At 40.1% G+C, this 15,724-nt stretch overlaps 2 protein-coding genes across 4 annotated transcripts in view; both read right to left on the reverse strand.

Moving 5' to 3' along the window:
* Positions 1-5,391, reverse strand: part of st3gal4 (ST3 beta-galactoside alpha-2,3-sialyltransferase 4) — a 31,431-nt gene extending 26,040 nt beyond the window's left edge. Inside the window, exons 1-2 of one of the 3 annotated variants that reach the window (XM_078246580.1) lie at positions 4,789-5,391; positions 2,826-2,906 (exon numbers count right to left, since the gene is read on the reverse strand). The gene's annotated coding sequence lies outside the window, so the exon portion shown is untranslated. The remainder of the gene's footprint in view (positions 1-2,825; positions 2,907-4,788) is intronic. The other 2 variants (XM_078246579.1, XM_078246581.1) reach the window with 2 other exon arrangements.
* Positions 5,392-10,816: 5,425 nt separating this feature from the next.
* Positions 10,817-13,840, reverse strand: tirap (toll-interleukin 1 receptor (TIR) domain containing adaptor protein). Its single transcript, XM_078246582.1, has 3 exons — positions 13,601-13,840; positions 12,748-13,368; positions 10,817-12,545 (listed from the first exon to the last, which is right to left on the reverse strand). The coding sequence occupies exons 1-3, from the start codon at positions 13,605-13,607 to the stop codon at positions 12,346-12,348; spliced, it is 828 nt and encodes a 275-aa protein (XP_078102708.1). The 5' UTR covers positions 13,608-13,840; the 3' UTR covers positions 10,817-12,345.
* Positions 13,841-15,724: the final 1,884 nt, after the last annotated feature.

Here is a 15,724-nt window from a genome sequence, read left to right on the forward strand (position 1 = left end):
GTTTTGTCCATATGTGCTCGTGTTGTGTTCCCCAAGTGGTAGGCCAGGTCTCAGCTTCTACAATGAGTTTTTTTTTTTTTTTTGCCCCCCCCCGGCTCAAATGTCAAACTCCGCTTATGCTCTGCGCCCATCCTGTGTTCCTTGTCATCCACATTCCATTATGTAATTTAGGTAGGTCTTTGTATCTAAAGACATCTTCCATGGTCAAGCTTTCTTAGCCAGCAGCATATCATTCATTATTTTTAGTCAAATCTTCTTAATGTGGCAACAGGGTACTATTTTTGATGTTAAAATTAAATGAATTTCTATTTGGATTTGGATTGGGACATCTAACTATAAAACGAGGAATCTCTGCGCGTGTGTCTCAACGCATGCGCAGCACAGCAGCAGGGACGGGGAGTTGCTAGATCCCTAGAAGGCTCATTGATTGCGGTTAACCGGCTACCGGTGTTGTGCCAAAAAGTGGTCATCCTCTAAAGATATATTGCTGTCCACCCTTATCCTAGAAATCTAGACGCACCCTAGCGGCAGCAAATGTACTTTGCAGCCAGGGGGTCTAGCAACTCTCTGTTGGCTTGCGAGCTGGAAAAACCCAACTCTAGTCAGGCCAATGACATTGTGTATAGAGTCAGTGGGCGGGTTTAACATAATGACGGCCGAGTTGCAACGGTTCTGCGTGAATTCCCTGCTACTTGAAAACAAAGAAGATGGCTGCTGCTGCTGCTGGCGAATAGCGGTCTTTCGAATCGGCTATGGCCACGACTCTGGAAGACTTGGAGTTAAGTTAATGGCACTGAAGTCATTCTTAAAAAAGGAAGATGTGTTCAGACTTTCAATATGGTTTTCAATGTCAGGATCAATGTAGATTCAGTAAATTGAAAAAGAATTTGCCTGACAATATTTCACTCATTCGATCATATTTTTTTTTGAAAGATGACATCATGGTTTACATAATCATCCTCACACTCATTCATAATCAAGAGTTGTGCCAAACAAAACAAAAATGAACATGCCTCACACTAACAAGAAACGAAGAATCCAATAGGGGAATGCAATGGTGGCAATGGATCAAAAATCTGTAATCCCAAATTACCTTTTTTGAAACAACAGCAGTTGAAATTTCTGCACCCAGTTTGGGCAGTATGCGTACAGTTCCATTTCTGTACCATACGCTGTCACATCAGACCTCATCGTGGCTAAGTTCCTATTTGTCCTGCCTCCTACATAAAAGTTTGAGACAATATTTGCTTTCCACTCTGCAACTTTGGCAGTTTGTCTTTTATGATGTGACATGCACTGTCCTGATCCAGCTGGGAATATTTGTGGCACATTGCCAAACAAGAACAGGGATCTTATCAGCTATTTCATCTTTGGAAGGGCGAAATGCAGTTTAAAGCCACTAAATTACATTATATGACTTCATCTTATCTTTTAATGTTATCCTGCAGGTTCTGCAGAGCTCATAAATGAACTCTGTTGTTGTCGCAGGTACCTCACCTAAGGATATTGTTAAATCATTTACAGGTATATATAGGTGGAGAGATATAAATGGAAAAATGAAAGCCCTTTTCATAATATCTTCTTGATTGTCATATTGATCTTGTTGCTGAATGCAAACTTGCGATTAGTTAACTTCCTAAAGCAGGCGCAATCGCTTGTTTGCTAAGAGCACTGTATTCAGAATATAAAATATTTTGACAGCAATTTTTAATGTGTGATTGTGTAAAAGTGTTCACGAACTAGATACCAACCTTTCGTGAACTTGTGAATTTCGCCAGCCGTCTTCTCTCCTTTACGGAGACAGACGCTGTGTGCACAGTGGGCTCAATGGTGTTTTCCTTCCTCCAACGTCACCTTCCAGGCAGCTAACCCTCACCTTAACCCTTGAAACATAACCATTGCCACGCTGCTGAAAGGCGACGTTGGGGGCTAAAAACACCAAACTCTGCACGGTGGGAGGAGCTGTGTGTGTGTGTGTGTGTGTGTGTGTGTGTGTGTGTGTGTGTGTGTGTGTGTGTGTGTGTGTGTGTGTGTGTGTGTGTGTGTGAGCAAGACACAAGTGACAGAGAGAAGGAGGGGGGCAGGAAAAGGAAATGGAGCTGAACGTGTTTTAAATAGCGTTTAAAAACATATATATTAATAACGAAACGCAATGTGCTGCGGCCGGTGTTGATAGTGCGGCGCACTGCCATGCATTAGTCTATGTGTGGGAAACACTGATCTACAGAAAACTGTCTTTTATCAGTACAAATCGTCTACTCTCAGCATGTTATGTGAGTTTGTGTCACATACCAGAGGCTGCTTTGCCTGGCCTTAAACAATTGGCAAGTTACTTTAAAGGACAATTCCGACACAAAACAAACCTAGGGGTTAATAATGGATGTGTACCCACTCTGTCGTTCTCTGGGAAATGTTTTCAAGCTAATTGATTGTGTTTGTAGCTTGAACGACGCTAGCGCGAACTGCTGGTTAGCTTACAACGCTAGTATTTGGGGCACAGGGAAAGTAAAATCTAATCGCTATTTATACCACTAAAAAGGCTCAAAATATCACCAAACTTCAACGGTAACATAATGAGGGTCCCTACATGTTAACCGAAGCATTGAGAACTTTGTAAGTGTACCGACAGTTTATTGAACGAAGAGCTGCGGGAGCTTCATGAAAGGGCTACAAGAGAGAGAGAGCTATGCCGCAACAGAGCCTCGTACTTCGGGAAACCAGTCATGACTTACAGCTGGCGATGCCAACTAAAATCAAAAGCAATTTGCACAATATATCTGAAATAATCGCACCGATGTAAAACATAACTTGTCTAGTTTACTTACTCAGTGGATAACTGTCCATCTGGTCCCTCCGGTCTGGGTCGCCTTCTCCAATTTATTTTCAGGACATGGAAAAAAGTTTCCCTGTTCATCAGAGAGGGGGAATCTTCAGACTGTAGTCGGAATTGTCCTTTAAGTTTGAGTTTAAACAGAGCTGCTGGTCAAATATTGACCTTGTCAAAACATAGTGTGTTTTGAATTTCGTGAGCTCCTATCTCGCTGGCTTGCTCATCACCATGGGCGTCAGTTTGGTTTGAAATGTGCTGGGGACAGAGACGCATTCGGAAGTACACTTCCAGAAGTGCTGGGTACAATGACGCATTCATTTTTTTTTTTTCTCTTGTTTTTTTTTTCTCATGTTTTGAAAGACGCTGTCCTGTAGCTTACTAATGAATATAAACGTGGTTTAATGTACGTAAACAATGATCAATGATTACCAAATTTCTCTCTCATATTGCTCCTCATAACCACTGAGAACTGACACAAAAATCTAACCCAAAGTCCAATTATTATGGAGGTTATCTGACATTAAGCGTTTCTGCTTCATTAGAGCCTATGTAAGGAAAAAGCTTAACATGGTTTAAGGTACCTAAACAACGATCAGACATCACCAAATTTCTCTCTCATATTGCTCCTCATAACCACTGAAAACTCTCAGAAAATCGAACCCAAAGTCTTATTATTATGGACGTTATCTGACATTAAGCGTTTCTGCTTCACATTTTCAGCAGGGCAGCGGAGCGGCTGTGGGTTGACTCCCCACGGTTCTCATGGGGTTTATAAGTCATAACGTGAAAAAGTTTAACGTGATTTAATGTACCTAAACAACGATCAATCATCTGATTCCGATCAAGAAGTCTGACCTTGTCACTTGACCCCAAAAAAAATATGATTTGGGCCACTTTTGCCTGCAGTCTGAACCTAGCCTTATATATGTAGGTTGAGAGATGAAATGAGTGAGAAAAATGAAAGCCCTTTTCATAATATCCATTCTTGACATTGTCATATTGATCTTGTTGCTGGCTGCTAGACTACACAAATTACACAAATTGTTCTTTGCTTAAACTAAAAGGCAGACTGCAATCGACTGACTGATTCAAGGACAGGTGCTTCCCAGTGTGTGTGTGTGTGTGTGTGTGTGTGTGTGTGTGTGTGTGTGTGTGTGTGTGTGTGTGCGTGTCTACGTGGATCCCTTGACCTTGTGTAGTAACAAAAAACAAACAAAGTCCCATTAAATGCAACATCAGTGGTTAAGTTACAAAAGAAAAGACAGTATTACTGTAATAAATAGAAGTCTATTGTTAAAGTAACAGACATATCTGAAACATACTACAGTAAATGTATACTCGTCAGTCAAATGTTGTGTTAAACTACATTCAGGAGTATGTACTGTAGTGTAAAAACACATCTGGGTTTTGCAGCACTAAGGAACACACAGGACTGATGCATCAAAAACTATGTATATGACTCTGTTACTGTGTTATCCATGCAGCAATGCCAATGCAGCTCCTTAGTCTTTATCTATTAACATTGGCCAAACGTATTTCCCCGTGTACCCTTGCCTGATTATTAAAGTGAGAAGAGAGAAATGATAGGCTAACTGGAAGCTCGTGGTTTAGTTCCACTTCACGTCGGATTCAATGTCACTGATCACAGGACATAATAACTCTCGGTGGTTGAATACATTCAAGAATACAAAGTCAATATCCTTTACAGACATGATGGCTTTTCCAGCCCAGTCTAGTCTATCTATCCATCCAACCGATCAAAAGGAAAACATAACTAAATACACTGATCCAAATGTACAAATAAAGGCTCGTGCCAGCCAAATTAAATTTCCTATATTGTGATCCAATGAGACCAGTTATAGCAGATCAGTTGTGCCCCATGCCTCCCTACAGGCATGTAGGCTAGAAAACTCCCACACACAGGCATCTCTAGGTTAGCACGAAAGGGTGTTACTTACCAGCAGCGCTGCCCGACAGATGAGCTCTAATCCGTGGAACAAGCCTGTTGTACTGTACAATGACGTTGCAGCCAAGTTCACGTTGCTCTTGGTGACACACACTGCGTGGGAACATGCGAAATATGCGTCTGCCTGTAGCGCACACACCCGGGTAGAAGCACTGGTGTGATGTGACGGAAACAAGAAAAGTACACGCTAACCACAGGATCGTTTACAGTTGGTCTGAGTGGCCTGGAGTCTGTCTGTAGGAACGTATAGCGGTTCACTGGAACGATTTCTTTCCGTTACAGCGCGTTCCCTTTTCACTCAACGCAGGGACGCATGCGCATGTGGTTACGCGCACTGGAGAGAACAGATCCAAATGCCAAATGTACAAGCCGAAACTTGGCGGTGCTGGCGTTGAATTTTAAGTTCACAGGTTGTCGAATCGTTCCATGTGATCTCAAGTTTATTGTGATTATATGCCCCATGCCTCCTCAATCCGCCTCAAACTGGACTTGTAGCCCAGAGGAACAACATCTGGAAATACTTTGCTGTTGGCTGTGAGATTCTTCTTTTAAACCTCTGAATTTAAACGATAACAGTGAAACACAGGGACGAGCAGTGGTGGAGGAAGTACTCAGCTCTGTTAGTAAATGTCCATAATAGCAAGTCTACTCATTATGCAGAATGGCTCTTTTCAGAATAATAGCCTATGTTGTTGGAGTATTATTTTTAGTAATGAATGATTAATATGTCATCATTTAAATGTTGCAGCTTATATAACCTACAGCTATGGCTTAATTAATAAAAACTCAAACAAATGTATAATCATAATTTATTGATTGATTGTATTTTGTCAAATGAATAATCAAATAAAGCTTTTATTTTACTTTAAGACTCAAAAAAGTAACACAGATAGAAATGTCCAGGTCCGTTCCACGGCTCCCATGGTGACTAGCAGCTGATTGCTTTTCCATACTGTTGGTGTTCCACAGCACACCAGCTTGCCGTCCTGTGACCTGAACTCTTTCCTCTCTTTCATTTGTTGCTTCATACTGAAAGTGCTGGGATGCTGACACAAAGCATGCCTTTTCAGGGGCTTTTGTCAGCTATGTTTAGATATTGCTTTAGTCTTAGGCCTAATATCAAAAGTTCATGTGGGTATTAGTCAGTCATCAACTTTATTCTAGTTTTAGTCCGTTTTTAGCAGACTTAAACACATTTTAGACTTGTCTCAGTCATACAAAAATATTTAGTCAAAGAAAATATGCAACATGTTATTCTAGTGGTAGACCAAGAATGAGCATATCAACTTTATTACAGCTCTCATACTTTTATTTTGACACGTTAATGTTACTTCCAGTCCAGAGCGCATTGGTTTTAGTCAACTTTTGACTTAACACGTAAAACCAAAATAACATTATAAACAAAGTATAATCCGTTTTTCGATGAGACATGTCATTTAGCTGGCGCTTTTATCCAAAGCGACTTACAATTAAGTGAAAGGGAGGGGAACATGTTTTATTTTAGTGGAGAGGGAAACCAGAGCACATGGAGAAAACCCCATGCAGACACGGGAAGAACATGCAAACTCCATGCAGAAAGGCCCCGGGCCACCAGGGTTCCCACCCAGTACCTTCTTGCTGTGAGGCCACGGTGCTTACCATTGATCATTCCTTATTGTAATTCAACCACACACAGTGTTGGGGAGTGTTAGAATATATTTTGTGAAAAGAGTTAAGAAGAGGTTTTATAGTTTATGGTGTTTGACCTTGTTGCCTTTTTATGCATCCTGGGTTATGAGAGGCCATCTAGTTTTACAGTGATTAGACATTATAAAAGGAGTGTGAGAAAGATCTTCTCTGATCAGGGGAGGGAGCGAGGCAACAATGGTCAACGTTTTGCAAGCGCGGGATTTGTGATACAAAGTATGGAAAAGACCTGGCTCTCATGAAAACTCCTTAAAGTTTGCAGGAGATTAAAACACACAGGTGTTCAAATCCAACAATAGCGACTTGTTTCATTGAGCTGAGAATGGGAGAAGTCAAGGTCATTTTTCATATAGTGTGTTACAAACCGTTAGGAGCTGGCTGTAGCCAGAAGATCTGGACTGTATCCAATCGATGACAGCACCACCAGAGGATGAGATGGAAGTGAATAAATAAGGCAGATTTTTAACTTAGGACATCAGATGCTGGGGGAATCTTTGACTGACCAATAGGTGAAAGGTAGACCTGTGTAGTATCTGATCTGTATGCATACACTCTTGTATTTTGCAATATCATTTTTCACTAAAGCTTGTTGTTAACTTTAACTGGACGAATCCTGAGTCTTATTTCTCTGATCTACCAGTAAACAAACACCATCCAGAGTGAAGTGGCCATAAAATTGGAGTCAGATTAAGTCTGGCCTTTTTTAGGGCCAGACTGGTCAATTACAGTAACATTTTAAAATAAAATCCTACAGGAGTAACGGAATACATGTACCAGCGTTACGTATTCAGAATACAAATTATGAGTAACTGTATTCCATTACAGTTACAATTTAAATAGTTGGTATAAACTAAAAAGTATTTAGAATACAGTTACATTGTTGAAATCAATGGATTACATGACAATACTTCTCTGTTTCACGGGTTTATTCACTCTCGCAACTTCATGCATTTCCCAGAAGCCCCAATATGAAAACGAAAAAATGTGCTATTTGCGTGATCACTGATAGAGGTAAAGATGGAGCCGGAACCAGCACAACAGAGCCAGGGCATGCTATTTTATAGTTGACGTGCAACTTTACATTCTCCTACATGCTGATTTACTAGCCCCGTTTGTACGGAAGTGCAAATCACAACAGCAAATAGAAAAACGCAACAGCAAATCATAAAACACAACAGCAAATAGGAAAACACGACAGCAAATAGGAAAACACAACGGCAAATAGGAAAACACGACAGCAAATATGAAAACACGACAGCAAACATGAAAAACACGACAACAAATCATAAAACACAACAGCAAATATGAAAACACGACAGCAAACATGAAAACACGACAGCAAATCATAAAACACAACAGCAAATAGGAAAACACGACAGCAAATAGGAAAACACAACGGCAAATAGGAAAACACGACAGCAAATATGAAAACACGACGGCAAATAGGAAAACACGACGGCGAATAGGAAAACACGACAGCAAATATGAAAACACGACAGCATTAACTTCTACCGGAAAAGGTAGGGCCTATCTAGCAGAGGACGGACCCTCCTGATTGGACAGGCGGACTGTCTGTCTTTTAACAGGAAGGAGAGGTGAAAAACACGGAAAAGCGCCTACTTTTAACAGAGAGATAGTCCGTCTGTCCAATCAGGAGGCTCCGTCCTCTGCTAGATAGGCCCTACCTTTTCCGGTAGAAGTTTTGTACCGTTTTGTTTTCCTATTTACTGTCGTGTTTTCATATTTGCCGTCGTGTTTTCCTATTTGCTGTCTTGTTTTCATATTTGCCGTCGTGTTTTCCTATTTGCTGTCGTGTTTTCATATTTGCTGTCGTGTTTTCCTATTTGCTGTCGTGTTTTTGCTGTCGTGTTTTCATATTTGCTGTCGTGTTTTCATATTTGCTGTTGTGTTTTCCTATTTGCTGTCGTGTTTTATGATTTATCGAATTGTTTTCCTATTTGCTGTCGTGTTTTCATATTTGCCGTCGTGTTTTCCTATTTGCTGTCGTGTTTTCATATTTGCTGTCGTGTTTTCCTATTTGCTGTCGTGTTTTTGCTGTCGTGTTTTCATATTTGCTGTCGTGTTTTCATATTTGCTGTTGTGTTTTCCTATTTGCTGTCGTGTTTTCGTATTTGCCGTTGTGTTTTATGATTTATCGAATTGTTTTCCTATTTGCTGTTGTGTTTTCATATTTGCTGTTGTGTTTGTTTGCTGTCGTGTTTTCATATTTGCTGTCGTGTTTTCATGTTTGCTGTCGTGTTTTCATATTTGCTGTCGTGTTTTCCTATTTGCTGTCGTGTTTTCATGTTTGCTGTCGTGTTTTCATATTTGCTGTCGTGTTTTCAGATTTGCTGTCGTGTTTTCATATTTGCTGTCGTGTTTTCATATTTGCTGTCGTGTTTTCAGATTTGCTGTCGTGTTTTCATATTTGCTGTCGTGTTTTCATATTTGCTGTTGTGTTTTCCTATTTGCTGTCGTGTTTTCGTATTTGCCGTTGTGTTTTATGATTTATCGAATTGTTTTCCTATTTGCTGTTGTGTTTTCATATTTGCTGTTGTGTTTGTTTGCTGTTGTGTTTTCATATTTGCTGTCGTGTTTTCCTATTTGCTGTCGTGTTTTCATATTTGCTGTCGTGTTTTCCTATTTGCTGTCGTGTTTTCATATTTGCTGTCGTGTTTTCCTTTTTGCTGTCGTGTTTTCATATTTGCTGTCGTGTTTTCATATTTGCTGTCGTGTTTTCAGATTTGCTGTCGTGTTTTCATATTTGCTGTCGTGTTTTCCTATTTGCCGTTGTGTTTTATGATTTATTGAAGTGTTTTCCTATTTGCTGTTGTGTTTTCATATTTGCTGTCGTGTTTTCATATTTGCTGTTCTGTTTTCCTATTTGCCGTTGTGTTTTTCTATTTGCTGTTGTGATTTGCTCTTCAGGGCCACCGTACATTTGACATGCTAGCTAACGTTAGCTAAAATTAGCTCATGGTCGTTTAGACTGGGTTAGATTTTTGTAGTATGCAGTTCAGGACTACAAATACAAAAATCTATCTGCTTGTTTAGGTACACATTCAGCCAGTTGGAACAGAAGAACACACCAGAATAGGGCTGTTTAGTAAGCTGTATGTGATGGCCGCATTCCTACTTATAAAATGCAATTCAATGTGGAAGTAATCCAAGTATTCAGAATACATTCAGAATATGTTACTCAGATTGAGTAACGTAACGGAATACATTACAAATTACATTTTTGGGCATGTATTCTGTACTCTGTAACGGAATACGTTTTGAAAGTATCCTTCTCAACACTGACCACACATTACCTATAATGTATTATATTTTATTATCCAGTATTGGCCAACTACTGTTACAAGGGCTTAGTATGAGCAGTGAACATCTAACGAGCTGGGTGATCCAGGCACAGGCCCAGCAGGGAGGAGGTCTACCATGCTCACCATGAACTCTAGTCCAGTCTGCAGGGCCTGAGGAGATCAGACCAGAATGAGAGAGTCTCCAGTACACTTTAAACAACAGGCTAGTAAATTTAGCTTGCTCGACTTTGGGTTAGGTTTGGGTTAAAACGCAGTGTCTGTAATGGGCGCTAGGGTTAGGGGCTAAGTTAAGTTTGGCTAAACCTCCATATGCAAGCAATGTCACATTGTTGTTAATATTACACCAGTGTTTTTTGGAGATGGCTTAAGGAATAGCTTGACATTTTGGGAAAAATGCTCAGTCGTTTTCTTGCCGAGAGTTCCGTAGGTATGAGAAATGTGAAGCTACAGGCAGCAGCCAGTTAGCTTAGCTTAGCTTAGCATACAGACTGGAACAGAGGGAAACAGCCTAGCTGGCTCTTTCCAATGGTAACAAAATCAACCTACCAGCCAGCTTGTTATTGTACCAGCACCCCTGAAGCTCACTAGTTAACACGTCATATGGCATTTGTTTAATCTGTACAAAAACTAAAGTCTAAATAATGACAATTCACCATTTTGTGGGGTGTTATGAGCCAGACATTGAGGTGTCTCTTAATTTTTGTAGTATTCTTCCCAGCTATTTTTTTTATTTTGCCATGAGGCTTCTCTCCCAACAATACTTACTTTTTCTTTCCGTAGCATTGTATTTGAAAGTAGTCCAAATTAGAGATGGTCCGATACCATTTATTGCTTTCCGATACCGATACCTGAACTTGCGTATCGGCCGATACCGAGTACCGATCTGATACCAGTGTGTCATATATTTTATTATGTTTTAACAACTGTATACTACTATCCCTGTATGGATGTGATATTATTTCTATCTTTGTTGTCGGTCTGGCTCAGGTTAAACTCTTTGTGAAACATGAATGCCACAGAACGTTCTTTTATTATCCAGTTTGACAGTCAGTTATAACGGAAAAAGAACATAAATAAACTACTTTAATGTATTTTTTCTTTAGGGCTTTATTACGCGGTATCAGATTGGTGCATAAACTCCAGTACTTCCCGATACCGATACCAGCGTTTTAGGCAGTATCGGAGCCGATACCGATACTGGTATCGGTATCGGAACATCTCTAGTCCAAATGTCAACCCATTCATGCTGTTGCCATCATGTACGTTTTCAGTCTCCATCTCTTGTAAGTCAAACTATATAGCTGTAGAGTACACACTCTTGCTAGGTCAAGGCTTTAGCACACCATTGGTGGTGCATTGATGGTGTGTAAAAGTTGCCAGCCAAGATGAAAGAAATTTGCAAGTATCCAGTGACAAAAAGGAGATTTGGATTGTGATTTTTTTATTCCATTTTAGTTTCCTGTTTTGTCGTGTCATCTGGAAGAGGATTTGTTATGGCAACAGAAAAAGCCTCTTAGAACATCTGTGTCTTTCAGAGATTAGTCTGAATATGTTATAATGTTGGCTTAAGAGGCGATTATCAAAGGTCTTTTATTGTGGCGCTAAATGTCTGTTGGCGTTTAGGGATAGGGAAATGGGAGGATGATACAGATTAATAAAAAGCAGAAAAAGAGAACATGTAGACAGATGGTGTCTCATGTAAAAAATGCAGCCCTTGCCTGCATCAAAAAAATGATCAGGATCACAAATGTCATGCTCCAATTGACTCAATAAACACCTGACATTCCACATTATAACTGATACACATTCAAATGCCAACATTCTGAAATGAAGCGCTGCCCATATATTTGAATAACAATGGAAGGTGCTGCTATGGGCATTTAGGGCTAATCATACCTAACAGAGAAATGAAAGTTATTGTTTGGGTGGAGGAAAGAAAGGGTGTTTCTATTCTTCAACATGTTCAGACTTTGTTTTCCGAAAGCTGAGCTAAAAACACTCAGAAACATTATACTATGGAGAGATCACACATCTGTGACTGGCATCTCCTCATAAGCACTCTTGATTGGATAGAAGAGGAAAATGCACCACCTAGTGGTAAACACTATATGTATCACACTATTGTAATCATTTCATCCACAGTATCACCCACATTAAAGTAATCTTTCAGTTTTTACTCTGTTCAAAGGAGGATCACATGCATTTATGGCATTTTAGTGCCCTCTATTGTAAATATTAACTATGGGCTACAATTAAACTGAATTATGTGTAACAAGCTCAGACTATAACCACACATTTTTATGATATGTCCTCATGGTTTAACCTAGCCCAGAACACACTGTAGGCTACTTCTCTAGATCTTATACAGGAAATGTCACACTGCTGCTTGAAATAAACAGTTTCCTGTTCATCACACACGCTTAGTTTGGGTTATGCACATAAAAAGAGGAAAAGCCCTAGCATCACTTTGCTTTAAATCCCAACATGATGTGATAAAAGGGTCACTTAAGTTGAGAGAGTTGGTTCAATAGAAGCACTTTTCAATTCAGAGCCACTTGCCCTTTATCTCCGTCATTGAAGCTTTCATCTCTCTTCTCTATCTCTTCCAGCGGTATTGAAGCCTCAGTGGGGAAATACTTTGACATCAGGTTGTCTTTTCTTGGGCTGCCTTCTCCACCTAGACCATTGGTGTCCATGCTGCAATCAAATGTCTTCTCATTTTTAACCAGGTCTTTCAGGTCTGGAGAAGACAACAAGAGCAGAATATTAAGAAAAACTAGCCCCCCAAAAACTGTAAGGTAATTTGCAGATGGGCTTCTTTTTTGCAGCTTACAGGAACCACAATAATAACTTGACATATTTAGGAGAGAAAAAGGCTGAGAGCATGCTCAAATTATGCTTATAAACCTGGCCCAAAGAACATAATCTTTTCCATTACTCACACTTGAGAACAGTCTTGTTGACGAGAGCATAACCTTGGTCAGGATTTCTGCTCAGGTCAATGTAGAAGTAGAACCTCAGTTCCTGAGGATACTGAGAGTGGGACAGGTTCTGAACCAGGGGAATAATACGATTGGACATAGGTCCCTCTGCCAGAGCCTGATGCATCATATACTTGCACCAATCATCCTGCAGGAAGTGAGGAGTGATAAGGAGAGCCCTTAAGTGGCTGTTTTGCACAGCCTGGCATAACTCTGTGGACATTGCACCTCCTGGACAGGTGTCCCTCTGCCATAGAAAGCACCTTAGACTACAAGGCGACGCCTCCAGAAAAGAGACCAGGTGTACAGCCTCTTCAATGTCACTGTCCACGGAGCTGTGGCACACAAGCACGTCATACTTTCGGCTCCATCTGAGCAGTGAGCTCAGAGCAGACTGTGGCTGTTGTGGTTTTGAAGGGAATGTCTCAAGTGATGATGATGATGAAGATGACAAAGAAGCACATGACGATGTAGATGAAGGTGAAGTTGTTACGCTGTCGACAGAAGACACTGACTTTTTTGCTTCTTGTTCACGTCGCGCTGATACAGATGCTCTTGATTTCAAGACTTTCTGGATCCAGCCTGAAACGAGAAAGACAAACTATTTCTGTTACACATGTTGATAATGCTCAATCCTTCCTAGTCCACTTATAAGTCATAAAGGCTAAGTAAGCATGGAGGTTAATACATATAGCACAGTTACAGATAACATACAACAATGGTGTTCAAAAGGATAAAGATAACTTTATCTTTATCCGTTTGAACACCATTGTTGTATTTTATCTTATTTTACATCAGAAATGAAAAGACTCACCATGCATGTCATCATTTTTCGTTTTGTTTGTTCAACGCCTCGCCAAAATCCTTTCAGAAAAAATGTTCAATGATCTCATCTGTTCAAAAGGATATTCTCTTCCCCATACACACATTGCCTATGGTAGCTGAACAAATAACTGCAGCAACAGAATGTAACAAAGACAAAGTGAAAACTTGAGTGATTGCTACTGACATCCCCAGAAAAAAAAACGGAAGTTGGTAACTGCTGAAAGAGATACCTCAACATGTTCAGTCAAGTTTCAAATGCAAAGTGTCATAAATATACTTCACCGAGCAGATAGTTAACCCTTTGTTAGAACCATGCATATGGACAAAAAAAGCTGATTTTTAACAATAAGAACATTTCCTAGGCTACTTCCCCAGGGTATTTTATAAGACTACTTTCTGATCTGAATGTTTGTTTTTTTTTTAGGAAGAAATAAGAGGAAGGACAACATGAACCATTGTTCTCCACACTTACAAACCCAACCATGCACTAATATGCTAATGTCAAATCACCAAGCCCATAAATAAGACTGTCCCAACTTATTGTGTGTTTTACACACAATGTAGGCTACATATTCCATGCAATGTATATGTGTGTTTTATATGACTTTTTTTTCGTTTCTTTTTTTTTAAGATTATTTTTTTAAGCATTTGTAGGCCTTTATTTAACAGGACAGCTGAAGACATAAAAGGGGAGCGAGAGGAATGACACGCAGGGCTGGACTGGGACAAAAAATCGGCCCTGGCATTTTTGGCCCCACCATGATTGGTCAGACACATTCCCTGCAGACAGTCCTCTTAAAATATGCGTGCATTCTATGATATGAGTTGCCTAGTGTTCTGCGTTCATGTAATAGTTTTGGATCCTTCAAGAGGGGTCTCAAGACTTATCTGTTGATCTTACACTTAAATAATTCATTATTTATGGTATTTGTTTAATTCTTTTTTTATTATTGATATTTGATATTGTATTATTATTATTATTATTATTATTATTATTATTATTATTATTACTATTTTGCTTAATATTGGCTTAGCAACTTTTAAAAACAGTTTTCTGTTAATTTTAACTATTGTAAGATTCATATTTTGTCGCTTTGGACAAGTGTCTGCTAAATACAATGACCATAACCATAACCCTTCCCAAAAGCTACAATAAAGCTGAGAGTAGTATATGCCCTGGAAAACAGCACCAATACAAGAGAAGCTAATTAAGCAATTCAAGGAACACTGATGCTTGTATCAACACTGATTTTATAGATCACACAGACTTTCAGCTACCCAACAGGCCAACCGCTAGCATTTTCAATGTAAGCTTAAACATAGGTTACCTGACAGCCACTAACTTTAATGTTACAGCCAAACTGCTTGTTGTCGTTATGACGTGAGGCGCGCATAACGCGCGCACACACACACACACACACACACACACACACACACACACACACACACACACACACACACACAGGTTTGTGGCACTATCTTTGTGGGGACCCGTCATTGACCTAATGCATTCCCTAGCCCCTTACCCTAACCTTAACCATCACAACTAAATGCCTAACCTTAACCCTTACCCTCACCCTAACCATAACCTAATTCTATCCCTAATCCTAAAACCAAGTCTTAACCCTCCAGCATTTTGGTCCCACGAATATAGTTTAACAAGCCCCCCCCATTCATTTCTATTGCGCAGATAAGGATACAAACATAACTTAAGACATTCGAAAGTATAAAACAATTAAGATTCGTCAAACGACACAGCAGTGGTGGGGCTGATTTTCCACGGCGACGAGACTGCCTATAGGGAGGAGTACGAGGAGGTGAACGCTCTGAACAGCGGTGCCAGGGCGGCCTCTCCCTGAATGTCTCCAAGACCAAGGAGGTTATTGTAGACTACAGGGAAAGGACACCCTCCAGTCGACAGCAACAACACAGTGGTGGAGATAGTTGACACATTCCACCTGACCTGACATGGGCCAACCACACTACAACTGTCATTAAAAAAAAAGCTGCAGGAGGTACAGGACCCCCCAAACATGCACCAGCAGACTGAGGAACAGCTTTCTCCTCATGTCATAAGACTGCTTAATAAATAAATAACAGACACACACACACG

Source organism: Sander vitreus, chromosome 3 (genome assembly GCF_031162955.1).
Source record: "Sander vitreus isolate 19-12246 chromosome 3, sanVit1, whole genome shotgun sequence".
Classification (NCBI taxonomy): domain Eukaryota; kingdom Metazoa; phylum Chordata; class Actinopteri; order Perciformes; family Percidae; genus Sander; species Sander vitreus.

Bases quoted from the DNA above. Each gene is read 5' to 3' on its own strand.
- tirap (XM_078246582.1), bottom strand. The intron at 12,546-12,747 runs GTGAGTAATGGA...TGTCTTCTCCAG, and splicing joins CAACAAGACTGTTCTCAAGT to ACCTGAAAGACCTGGTTAAA.